Raw genomic sequence first — 14,140 nt, forward strand, 5'->3', positions numbered from 1 at the left:
CCGATACGGATATTATTATTTTTAGTGCTAAAATTGGAAAAATTGCGGGGAAATGAAAGTTCTGTTCATCAAGATAATTCGATAATTTATTGTAAAGACGTTCTTACAAAGACTTCAGGTATGAACAGGGTTGATTTTGTATAATTAATATATTAAATGAAAGAATACACAAATTTCCTATAAATGAATAGATACCGCTGTAATTTTTGGTATATTGAACATGGGTGGCCAGCTGTCTTTTTGCACTACAATGTTGACTATTGTAGACCATGTTAGATAGCCACATGATAAAAGATTGTCCAGACTGAGGAAAACTAAAACCTGACCATCCTAAGTCACCATACCTGCCAACTGTCACTATTTACTGGGGATTTCTTCCATAAACAGATGAAGGATCTCAAATGGAAATTTTGAAAGAGCAATTTTAAATCTCTAGTTTGATGGGTATTGGGATAGATGCGTACAACATAGTCGCCAAATTTAGAACTATTTATAAAGAGAACATCATCTATAAAGCGTTAAGTAAAGTTAAAGGATATTGCTAACTTCTTACCTTTCTTCCTAAGAAGTTAGTACGAAGTCAGCCTAAACATGCACAATAATTTGGGAATTCTATTCAAATTGGCACCTGGTTAAATCAGCATCTTGTCAAATCAGCACCTAGTCGAATCGGCATCTGGTTAAATCAGCACCTGAAATAGTTACTTCGGCACCCATGTTAAAAATGTTGAATATATAGTTGAAACTTTATTTTGTATTTTAAGCAAAAAATTTAAATAAAGAGGGATGTCCAGAAAAATTGAATTACTATTAACATTTGTTTGTTGTTTCTGTGTGTATTTTTTCTTTCAACCATGTGTGTATTCTAGGTATTGAATAAATGCACGTTTTAACCAGTTGGGCATTTTGCATGATTGTTGGTTTAATGCCGTGAAAACTTTCCAGAAATACCACATTAATTGCTGATTATTTTGCATTTGAATGAATATTCTTTTATTACAAGTCTATATATGGGATATGTTTAAATCATATTATAAGTTTACTAAAGAAAAAAAGGAAGAGCTTTAACCTATAAAATCTGATAAGAAAGTTACAAGATTAAAGTAAAAAGAAAGGAATTACGCACATACATGTACCAATTCAAAACATATTCTATTGGACATAAAACCAAAATTCTTTATATTTAAAAATAACAATTTGTTTTAGCACAAACAAGAGAAACAAAAACTTTCGTTTGTTTGTTTTATTAAATGATTACTTAATATATATATATCAAAAATAATATAAATCTTTTTATTTGTAATTACAAAAATGAATTATCTATTCAATACACAAATGTAGATATTTATCAATATAGGAAGATGGTTATGAACATCTTTTACATTTAAAATTCTATTTTTATTACAGCTAATACATTAATGCTAGCAAGACAAATCTTTGTTTGGCTTGCTTGCTTTGCTTGTGTCAATGTTTGCTCAAGCATGGCAATTAAGATAGGCGGGGCTTCAGCTTGTATACATCAAACTTAAATTTTATTGGACAATATGTTTTAGGTTAAGGACACTAGATTTTAAAACATCACAGGATGACAAATATAAAGCGCAATTGTAGAAATGGAAGCCAAATTTTTTTTATTTTTTTCCCAAAGATATGCCTTTTCATCATCCAATTTAAAAGACTATCGTCAAGTACTTTTAGTAAAACAAAAAAGCTATTCGAACACACCCTCTCTGATTTTGTGATTCAATACATAGGTATTTCATTTGACCCATATATTTCATCTTTAAGTACTAGGATTTTATATGTTATAAAGTCAACCTGTAGCTTTGCTATATAAAAATGATAGAATCTGAAGCGAGATGATGTATCAAATGTTCTTGCATTGCACGTTTTTAAGACAAAATATTCATCTCAAACACACCCTAACATAACAAGGTGCACTCGATTTTCTAATAAAATGGATAAATTAAGAAGGGGGGATGACTAAATTCATCTCTCTTATTTATTATGTCCATTGTTATTGAATATTGCGCACTTTGGATTAATTTTTGCTTGCTCTTCAAACTTGTACTCTATTTGGCCTTTTTAACTTTTTTGGAATCGAGCGTAACTGATGAGTCTTTTGTAGATGAAACGGGCGTCTGGCGTATATACTAAATTTAGTCCTGGTATCTATGATGAGTTTATTTTGCTTGTAAACCTTCAAACTGATTATACTTTGTTTATAGAGAAGGCGATAAATGCTTTCTGTAATGTTTACTATAGTAACGATTTTTTTAAAGCTAATAGAAACAAATAAAATAATAATTTTCTTCTCAAATATTATAAGAAGTGTTTTATTGTAAAAAAAAAACATTTGCATAAGTTTTCAATTTATCGTTTACAGAAGTTAACAATTAGATATCAAGTCGACAACATGGTTATCTATCAAGTTGGATGAAGAAAATGCATAACCTTCGATTTTTTTAAATTACCGTGGACGGAGTACATATCAATATATAATTACAGCTATTTCCTTGTCTGTCCTTCCATTATGTGACTCAAGAAAAAAAAAGAAGAAAATTGGTAACAATTGTATCAAAAAGAGAAAATCGAGTGCACCTGCTTATGTAAGGGTGTGTTTGAGATAAATATTTTGTCTTGAAAACGTACAAAGCAAGAACATTTGATACATCATCTCGCTTCAGATTCTATCATTTATATATAGCAAAGCTACAGGTTGACTTTATAACATAAAAAAATCACAGCACTAAAAGATGAAATATATGGGTCAAATGAAATACCTATGTAATGAATCACAAAATCAGAGTAGGTGTGTTTGAATAGCTATTTTGTTGTACTAAAAGTACTTGACAACAGTCTTTTAAATTGAATGATGAAAAAGCATAATTATCTTCGAAAAAATCAATTTTTTGCTTTACATTTCTACGTTTGCGCTTTATATTTGTCATCCTGTGATGTTTTAAAATTTAGTGTCCTTAACCTAAAACATATATTGTCCAATAAAATTTAAGTATGATGTATACAAGCTGAAGCCCTGCCTATCTTAATTGCCATGCTTGAGCAAACATTGAAACAAACAAACCAAGCAAGCCAAACAAAGATTTGTCTTGCTAGCATTAATGTATTAGCTGTAACATTAAGATAAATTTTAGATTTGATATATATATTAAACAAATTCTTTAACATACTAAAGGCGAAGATTATAGAAATTATGAATAATATATTAATACTTAATAGCAAAAAATATATTCTATAACGTGTTAGTCTGACAGACAAAATAACAGAAAAGCAAAATAAAGTTAGAAAATACTCAATTCTGTGAGGACAACACAAGTAAATTTACCTGTTCAGCTAAATATTATATAATCAAGACTTAAATTTCTACCTATTAATAGATTTGAAACACATGTCCCTCTACTTTTCATTTTCCCAGCATCTAATCTGACCATCAGCCAGTGATTTATGACCACCAATAAAAGCCCAGCAGGTGGTATAACCATCAGCCAGTGATTTATGACCCACAATAAAAGCCCTTCATCTAATGCCAGACATGCATCATGCTGATGATTTTTTCAGACTACCCTATCAGGTCCCAGTGTGTACTGTATATTTTTAAATTCACCTTCATAGGTTTAAAACAATACAATTTATAGAGAGTAGATACATGTAAACATATGCACCAGAAAAAATATGTAATGAGTGTTTGGACCTGTAGAAACATGTATGTATACATTTATATAATTTCTATGCATAATATGCTTTTGAATGGTAAAATCTTACCTGAGTTTTGCCATGTACTTTTTCCTCATCTGCAAAAGATGGAAATTAGGTACACAAACAAAAGTTTAACTTGACTTTGGACTCCCAAGTTACACAGTTTAAATCGCATACATTTGTATATTATTTTGCAGATATATATTGTCACCTAATGTTCATGTCAATCAATTCAGTTAATTACAATTATTCTAAGTAGGGAAGTTCTCAAACATGTTTTACAGCTAAGTTAATCATGACACCTTTTGCAGGAACCAATATAAAGGGGGTAACAGAATCCAGTTAATTTTTAGCTTTTCTCATCACTTGGCGTCCGGCGTCGTTAACTTTTACAAAAATCTTCTCCTCAGAAACTGCCGGGCCAAATTAAACCAAACTTGGCCACAATCATCATTGAGGTATCTAGTTTAAAAACTGTGTCCGGTGAACCGCCCAACCAACCAAGATGGCTGCCATGGCTAAAAATAGAACATAGGGGTAAAATGCAGTTTTTGGCTTATAACTCAAAAACCAAAGCATTTAGAGCAAATCTGACGGAGTAAAATTGTTAATCAGGTCAAGATCTATCTGCCTTGTAATTTTCAGATGAATCGGACAACCCATTGTTGGGTTGCTGCCCCTGAATTAGTAATTTTAAGGAAATTTTGCTGTTTTTTGGTTATTATCTTGAATATTATTATAGATAGAGATAAACTGTAAACAGCAATAATGTTCAGCAAAGTAAGATTTACAAATAAGTCAACATGACTGAAATTGTCAGTTGATTCCTTTAAGAGTTATTGCCCTTAATAGTCAAGTTTTAACTATTTTTCGTAAATCTTAGTAATCTTTTACAAAAATCTTCTCCTCTGAAACTACTGGGCCAAGTTAATTATAGATAGAGATAATTGTAAGCAGCTAGAATGTTCAGTAAATTAAGATGTACAAACACATCACCATCACCAAAACACAATTTTGTCATGAATCAATCTGCGTCCTTTGTTTAATATTCACATAGACCAAGGTGAGCGACACAGGCTCTTTAGAGCCTCTAGTTTATTTTCTCAAAACATTTAAAATGCATTAGAAATTTATTTGTTCTAGGTCTAGTCACCCCTTAAACTTTTCCGTGTATATGTTCCAGACCATATGAGTTTATGACCTATATGCAAACTTTTTTAAAAGATGCATTTGTTCGAACTGTATGCATATGGTCTGTCTGATATTAAGAAGTTAGTCAAATTTATAAGACACAAATGTATATATATTACAGATCAACATAACTTTAACAATCATAAATTGATATAAAAAGTTTAATTGTAATTTTGAAATGGTCACACCAAATAATCTATTAATCTTCTGTATTTAGCATGTCAGTTATCATGGTTAGTTACATAAATTGAATTATGCTTACAATGTGAAAAAATATCAATTATATGATGTCCTTGTGGTAGCAATATTGTGTCACCTTGGGAGAAAGTACCAAAATAGGATTGAAATGGACAACTACTAGTACATGTAGTAGTAGATATTTAATTTCTATTGATTGAATGTTCGCTTATTAAATTTATTCATCTTATTGTAATAATATTAATTTTTAAAACTTAATAAAAGGTTAGGAATGTTTGTCTAAATCCATATGATCCAAAGCCATGTAAGGTCTAGCTCATACTAGGCCGCACAAGTATATATACTCATATGGTCCGACCATATGTATACAGTGCAGACATTAAGTGTACAGTCTAAATACTACATGTATATGGTCAGGAACATATACACAATCATTTTCTCTGAAAGTAAACATTAGAAGTGTTATGATTAGGTAGGAATGATAGGCCTATTGAATACTGTAATGCATCAATGAATGATCATATAGAAGGACTTCAAAAAGTTGTATAATGTTTGTGGAATATCATTTTAAAATTTAAAATCTGTAAAGTTATCCTACTGTTGATTCATTATTACATGTTGGATACTAATTTTTTTATGGGTTTCTTGGGTACAGGTAAACATCAAATTTTTATTTTCAACAAAATACAATTTTTAATAAACATGATAAAGTTGTATCAAGACTTTGGAAGAACCACAAAATCGCATGTCCACAGAAATGCAAGATTTCAACAATCCACAAAAATTTGTACCGACGAAAATGAATGAATCCACAGTATATATATATGCATTTGTGTAAATGTCTAAAGACAAATGTTAGTAATAAAGGAAGTTGAGAGCTTTAATGATACACTGCAAGTCTGAAGGAAAATTTACATAAAAACACTGAAACATAATTATTCTTTATAGAAGACAGTTTCACAGTTGCATGGAAGTTTTGTTTTGGTTGCTGATGTCCTACCAGACAGTATAGATGTACCAACAGCGATATGGCTTGTGGAAGAAATGGCTCCAGAACAATAGTATCTTCCTATGGTCTGATGTATATATTGACATTTATAATGTGTTTACATTTTACTTGCAGAGATACAAACTGTATGGCTTGTGGATGAACTTGACTCCAGAACAGTCAAATATTCCTATTGTCTGTTTAGATTAAATGTATATTTATAACATGTTTACATTTAACTTACAGAGATATGGCTTGTGGAAGAACCAGACTCCAGAGCAGCAAGATCTTCCTATTGTCTGGTATAGATAGTGAAGAAAGGAAAGTTCTGTCTACTTCCATACATCAACTTGGAGGACTATACTTGAATGTAGATGTAAGTCTTGTCAAATATGTTCAATATAGATATAGTTAAAAGAACAATTTCCCTGAGATTCTAATACTTTGTTCAAAAATCTAATCTGTCAGTTGGCAAGCCGCTTTGTACCTAATGCATAGGACTAAAGATATGTTAAGAAATTCTTTTTTTCTTTTATAAATGCTAAGTCTGTTATCTACATTTTGTAAATTGGCAGTTGTATTATGTCATGTATGTGATATACTGTGGATTAATATACTCCAGCTTTAAAAAAAGGGGGGGGGGGGGGGGGGGTATACTGTTTTACCTCTGTCTGTCCTTCCGTCAGTCCGTCCATCCCATGAATATTTTTCGTTGCATTTTTTTCAGGAACTAAAATACAAGGATTTCTGAAATTTGGTTTCAGGGTTTATCTAAGTCAGCTATACCGTGTGATGTGTTTTCAGATTGATCACTTGACAACTTCCTGTTTACCGAACACTTGTATGATTTTACACATGATGGCCAAGTTGAAAATTTTCGTCACAGTTTTCTCAGGAACTACAATACAAGGAATCCTGAAATTTGGTTTCAGGATTTATATAAGTCAGCTATACTGTGTGATTCGTTTTCAGATTCATCACTCGACAACTTCTTGTTTAGTGAACACTTGCATAATTTTACACTATTTATATTATCCACTTGCGGCAGGGGTATCATCAGTGAGCAGTAGCTCGCAGTTTCACTTGTTTGTTTTGATGGGATCCAATTTTCATGGACAAAGGAAAACTTGTATGTTTGTGTATATTTAATTTTGTGGTTTTGCTGAGGTCTGCATACAATTTAGAAAATTTGTCATTCGTTGAACTTTTAATTTCGTGGTTTACCTGTACCCACAAAATCCACAAAAAATTAGTATCCAACAAATAATTATGAATCCACAGTATTGTTCAATTTGGGATTTAAAATTTAACATACTGTATGGATGGCAATCTATAGTTTAAGACTATATATTACCTTCTAAATATCTTTCAATTATTTTAGTTGTTGAAATGTTGTCTCACTGAAATATACCCCACATATTCCTTTCTTCAAAGATATGTTTTGTTCAATGAATTATTTTTTTTTTAATACACTAATTCATTAAACTAAATATTAACTGAATAAAAAAAAATGTGAGGTATAAAAAAGGGGCACATCTGTGTATGACAGGGCTTATTTCAATGTTCTTTGTTTAACACTATGTTTTCTTATTACATATAGTAAGACTTTGATCTCTTACAGATTTAACTTATAAAACATTAATTAACATGATAAATGTTTGTATTTAAGTAGGTGACCCTATAAAAAAAACCTACAGAATGCTTGTAAATTATAAATAAAGACTACTAGCAGAAAAAGGTTTGACAGTTGAAAAGACAAAAAAAAAGAAAGAAAAATGCAGTAAAACCTATCTAAACTGAATCTTGCTTAAACTACAAACCTGTCTTAACCAAACATGTTCTTCTTCCTGTTTAATCAAATTCTATGCATTGTGAGCCTGATAAAACCAAACATCTGCCCAAACCAAACAAAAACACATACCTGTCAACTGACCCGTTTTCTGCGGGTGTGAACCGAGATTTTCACAATTCTGAGGGATCACCCGGGACACCCGTCGGGTCATTGAAATAACCCGGAAATTCCGAAAATGACCCGATTTCACCCGTATTTCTTAGCCTTGAGATTGATTTCATAAGTAATATTCCTTTGAAATACCGGCAAATTCGTATTCTTCCATGAACAGGAAGTTCATCTAGCTATGTAAACTGTCAAAGTAAGTGACCCATTAAGTGCATGGCTTCATTTGACAGCTTTGGTATCAAACACACTGTTCATTAACACCAATTACCTTTAGCTTTAGGTCGTAAATAAATTGCACTATAAACATAAACAAACATATTTCAACTAGTTACTTCCCCTTATTTGTCACCATTCAAAATTATTCCTTATATTTATGGGTGAAAAAGATTAAATCATAAGAAATATAAAATTCTAATACATATTGAAAAATAACTTTGCAATATTTTAATACCTTTATACAATATTTAAAAAAAAGTTGAAAATTATTTTTTACATTTATACTTCCTTTTACTGTATTTCTATATTTTATCATACTCTAATTTCCCTACAAACTAAGAGATGGTTTGTTTAAAGGCAATATAACTAGTAATCTTACACTTTCTAAAATTACAATAGAATATTAAATGGTAGTGGTTGATGATTACAAAAAGTAAGGGATACAAGACTGACTTACACAAATTTATAAAAATCTTTAAGAGTGCAATGAAACAAAAATTAATAAGATTTAAAATGACTGAACCAAGTGAACATGCATTGATGTTTTGGTATCTTTGATATACATTGTAAGAAGATGTACCTTAAATACTGAAATTCAGCTCGAAAAACTTCTTACGCGTTATGACCTGAGATTTGATTCTTCAATGCAGGTCATGACCTGCATTTTCATCGTCACAGGTTGACAGGTATGAAAACATGATGCCCAAAGAAGTTTGGTTTGGACAGATTTCACTGTATAAATATTTATGATATATTATTGACAGTGATGAGGTCACTTTTTTGTAGAGTTACCAGACAAATGTCACTCATGTTGTTTGTGGCAAACTGAGTAGGAGTGAAAAATTTCTGGGTGCTTGTGCCATGGGCAAATGGGTATTGCACCCAGACTTTATAAGAAGGTCAGCAGAACAAGGACACTGGTTGCAAGAAGAATTATTTGAATGGAGCAACTACAATGAACCCAGTGTTTCACTCGATATGAAGACAGCAGGAAGTAGATGGCGCTTTAACTTGGAAGTGTTTCAAACACTGGCCTTCAGTGACTGGAATGTGGCTGTTGTTGTTTCTGATCCCAAGAAAAGATATGTTTACAGAAGGTTTATAGCTTATATGTTAATTGCTATACCCATACATTTTTTTCTTGAAAATCATGAAATAACCAAAAAATCAAATAATTTACTATTAACTATTGTCAAGGCACAATGACACAATATTGTATTGTATGCATGCAAACTTGAGCCAAAATATGCTTATTGAGTTATTGTTATAAGCTCATAAAATTTTGGTAGATATACTAATAAAATTGAGAATGGAAATGGGGAATACATTTTTAGTTCTATAAAAATATTACGACTTATATTAAATTACAACATAGATAGAAAAATCGGAGATAGAAGTTAACTATTTAACTTGCAGTATCATAAGGGGAAATAAAACCAATATCCTTTAAAATTGGGTATACCAGAACATTTTTTCTTTTCCACAAATATTAACATTGTACACATGGCCTCTGTCACCATCCACATCTAGATTAATACACATGTTTATAATTGTGTGTGCAGGTAGAACATTTAAGTCCAGAATTAATAGAAGGTAAGGTGACAGTCATAACATGTACAGGTTTATTTAAGTTAATGCAACAGCCTTTTATCAAACTAGGTAATTCTTGCATACATTTCACACTGACACTTAATTTTGTGTCTTCAGTTTTAAGATACTTTCTGACATGTACTTATATACAGTCAAAATTGCTGTGAAGGACCTCTGTATTAAACGAAAAACCTGCTTTGCTAAGTCATATTTTCTGTGATCCACTGTAGCTATGCATTATGAACCTTGATTTCTCAATTATTTTCCATAAGTTTAACGAATTCCGATTTAAGAGCTATTAATGGCATTCTAATTAAAAAAAAACCTATAAATTTTTAACTGCTTATTTTACATGTATATGTTCATGTATACCTATTGATTTGGTGTATAAATTTTAGTCTGAGTCAAACTTAGCACTGATCTACTGGTCATTGGCAAGTTTAAACTTATTTTTCTTGGTAGAAAGAAGTTTTAAATTTTCATTGTAGATTGTTGGCTTGTGGAGGAGCCAAAGTGTATAACCTGAATTTACCTGTCAAAGATATTGCAAAGGTGGCAAATACACTAACTTACATATTTGTAAGTGAGAAAACTGCAGCAAGTCTACTTCATCTGGTTGAATATGGTATTCTGTGTTTGAGGCCTGAATATATTGGGGATTACCTTGTTAAGGTGAATACAATTTTTAAAATTGCTTCAATTTGCTCTTCTATTTACAGCCATATATTTTGAGACTCTAGAACCTTATGTTTTATTATACTCGTTATACATTTGAAGTTTTTTTTGTAAAGGTGGAATGTATTTTGGAAAAATCAGTACTTACATACAGCATGAATGTACCTTTATATTTTTGATTTTTTTTTTTAACTTAAATCTTATGATATGGCTTTTATTTTTGTAGCGTTTGGTGTCATTGGCTGATCAAGAAATTTTCATAAGGGAGGGCCTGCTGACTGACCTAAAAAAAAAGGGGGACGCTGGGCTCCAGTTATGCTTCAGTGATTCCCAATATCGTCAACCAAATTTTCCCACTAAAGGGCCCCTTCCCCTGGATCTGCCTATGGGCGTCATAATAAATCAGCAAAGATTTTAATATGATGTTATTAAAAAAAATAATCTATTTTAATACCAAAAGCTTTTTTTTTTAAATTATATTTTATAAATATCTCCATCCTGATAATTAATTTTTGTAAAATGTCTATGTAGGATCCAACACCAGACCCTATGGAATATTTAGTACAGCCGAGTTCTGATGGAGCAGAACTTGATGTTTCAATGGATATAAACTGCAGCCAACAGACAGACACTCCTTACAGCAGCCAGGAAGTGCCTCAATATCTCAGTCCAACAAATAGTCTGGGTAAATTTATTTCATGTTACAGTTTTAAAGTTTTCAACTTCAAAATTGATTTAACTAGTAAAATACTATTACCTCCATACTAAAATGTATTGGGAACATTAATGTTTTGACCACATGAGGAAAAGATTGTTCTAATATTTTTTTCATATAAAACTCAATGCAATGCTATAAACTAAAGATTTATTTTACGCATAGCCAATAATAGAAGGGGTCATGTTTATCAGTATCCCTATTAAAAAAAAGAAGATAGGTAGGATTGCCAATGAGACAACTCTTCACAAGAGACCAACTGACACAGAAATAAACAACTATAGGTCACTTTACGGCTTTCAACAATAAGCCAAACCCATACTGCATAGTCTGCTATTAAAGGCCTTAAAGGACAACTGTAAAACAATTCAAACGAGAAGCTCATTAGAGCTTGTGTTTATATAGTTTGTTGAATATGATTTATATTAAAGACTGTTAGCTCAAAGATGGTCAATAGATTATTCATTTTAATGTGTACATTCTAGACTATATTTCTCAAATCCAGTGATTTAATTGATTTAAATGTTTTAATATTGTTGTAGGCTTTCTACCATTGAGTCAGCATGAAACAAACGTCATTGATACTATCACCAAAAGAACTAGACATAAGTTACAAATGACCTCGAAAAAGTCCCCAGCATCTGATATTGTTTTTGGGCTGACTCCACAGCATAGTGCTACTCCATCTCCACAGGAAACACCATTGAAGTCTGTCAACACCTGTAGAAGGTTATTAAATCAGAACACTGTTGTGTCAGACGTGTCACCAAGTAATAGCAGCAGAAGTTCTACATCTACAAGAAATACCCCAGAGCAGACAGCAGAAACAATATTGTATACAAGGAATGTTGTTCAGACTAGATCTAGAAGAAGTTTGATATGTTCTGATCCTTTGGCGGAAGGAGTATCAGCAGATGTATCACAAAGTGCTTCTGTTCGAACTCGGTTACGCAGAAATACACCAAACACAGATCAATCTCTTGAAGGAATTTCACCCTGCCAGTCGCCTAGTAACTTTATTAGGACAAGGTCAGGCAGAAATACACCAAACACGGAACAATCTTTTGAAGAAATATCACCTGGTCAGCCGCCTAATAACATTGATAACTTTATTAGAACCAGATCAGGCAGAAATACACCAATCACAGATCAATCTCTTGACAAAATATCACCCGGTCAGCAGACTAAAAACATGAATAACTTTATTAGAACAAGATCAGGCAGAAATACACCAATCACAGATCAATCTCTTGAAGGAATATCACCCAGTCATTCAACTAGTAAATTTATAAAAACAAGATCAGGCAGAAATACACCAAATACAGATCAATCACTTGAAGGAATATCACCCAGTCAGTCGCCTAGTAACTTTATTAAAACAAGGTCGGGCAGAAATACACCAAATACTGATCCATCACATGAAGGAATATCACCCGGTAGGCCAAATAGTAATTTTATAATAACAAGATCAGGCAGAAATACACCAAACACAGATCAATCTGAAAAAATATCAGCAGATCAGTCACCAAGTAATTTAAATAGAAGATCAATCAGAGATGCACCAATCATAAATCAGTCTTCTGAAGTAATATTGCCCGGTCAACTGCAGAGTGACTTAATTAGAAGAAGATCAGGCAGAAATTCACCAATCACTAATCATTCTTCTGATGGAATATCAATGGATCAATCTCAATGTGTGATTAAATCTGTGTCAGGCAGATTAACATCTGATACAAAGCAATCTATAGAAAATTCTTCCTGCAATACGATCATCTCACCAAGGAGAACAAGAATGAGTTTGAATAGAAAATCAAATGTGGTTAAACAGTTATCTGATTCAAAAGACAGTTGTAACAAAAATGGGGATACAGCAGGTTCTAAGCTAGCCATACAATCTACCAGTAATGAAAAAGTTATTGAAAAATCCATAAATATTCATCAAATTCATATAAAACCATTAGAATCTCAATCAACTTCAGGTCAGTCCAGTTCATCAGGTACAGAGGAATTCAGTCCTGTTTACTCAGTGGTTAAATCTAATGCTGTCCGTGTGGACAGTGTATTGCCTACACAGAATGAGGCTGGTTCTAAAGAAATATCCACTAAGGTACCAGATGATCAACAGATTAGTGCTAAACAGTTCAATAGTGAGGACAATAACATTAACATAGATGGGGGAACATGTGCAAGTACAACAGATTTATGTAAGACAATATCGAAGCAATGTCACTCTACTCAAGTGAAGGTCAAATCAGAGGAAAGGTTACAGACTAATCTAGAAAATGAAGTAATGTCCATAGATAAGGAGAATTCATGTAAACCAATGAAAAAGTATGTGTATATAAAACCTGTGACTCGAAGACAAAATATGCAGATAATTGAAGCTCAGAAACTTATAACAAACAAAGACAGTGTTAAAAACACAGTTATTTTGGACAAATTTGAAAGTTTTGAAAGTAGAGCTGAGAGTGCAAGTACAAGTTCAGATGTTGGAAGCAGTACAAATTCAATATTATTAAATGTTCCCACTAAGAGGAAAGCAGAAGATTTAGACTTTGGAAATGTCAAACGACAAAAGGTAAAATGATGGGAGGTTTATATATTTATTATTTTTATTTGTCAGTTAGATTGTTAGAAAAAGTCTTCAAATTTGGTGGAGAAAAAATGAAGTGATAGATATTTTAATTGTAAAAACAAATAGTATATTTGTATATGAAACCAAATGAATGATGACAAGTTTTTTCGTGAAAATTTTCTTATGAAAAAGTAAAAAAAGGAGGGATGATACATTGCACCATAAGGGGAGAGGATTTCCACTTCAAACATCATTTGTATTGTTCTGGGCAAGTAATTATAGTGACATCCTATAATCTCATAAGCAAGGAAGGGA

At 31.8% G+C, this 14,140-nt stretch overlaps 1 protein-coding gene across 2 annotated transcripts in view; it reads left to right on the forward strand.

Annotated features, from left to right (window-relative positions):
* The window catches only part of LOC134692409 (SMC5-SMC6 complex localization factor protein 1-like), a 36,684-nt gene continuing 22,544 nt past the window's right edge, over positions 1 to 14,140 (forward strand). For both annotated transcript variants that reach the window (XM_063552869.1, XM_063552861.1), the window contains exons 1-6: positions 1 to 118; positions 6,341 to 6,470; positions 9,057 to 9,367; positions 10,349 to 10,532; positions 11,067 to 11,220; positions 11,793 to 13,828. In XM_063552869.1, coding sequence (XP_063408939.1) covers positions 6,345 to 6,470; positions 9,057 to 9,367; positions 10,349 to 10,532; positions 11,067 to 11,220; positions 11,793 to 13,828 — 2,811 coding nt within the window. In that variant the 5' untranslated portion in view covers positions 1 to 118; positions 6,341 to 6,344. The remainder of the gene's footprint in view (positions 119 to 6,340; positions 6,471 to 9,056; positions 9,368 to 10,348; positions 10,533 to 11,066; positions 11,221 to 11,792; positions 13,829 to 14,140) is intronic.

This window comes from Mytilus trossulus, chromosome 1, assembly GCF_036588685.1.
Source record: "Mytilus trossulus isolate FHL-02 chromosome 1, PNRI_Mtr1.1.1.hap1, whole genome shotgun sequence".
NCBI lineage: Eukaryota > Metazoa > Mollusca > Bivalvia > Mytilida > Mytilidae > Mytilus > Mytilus trossulus.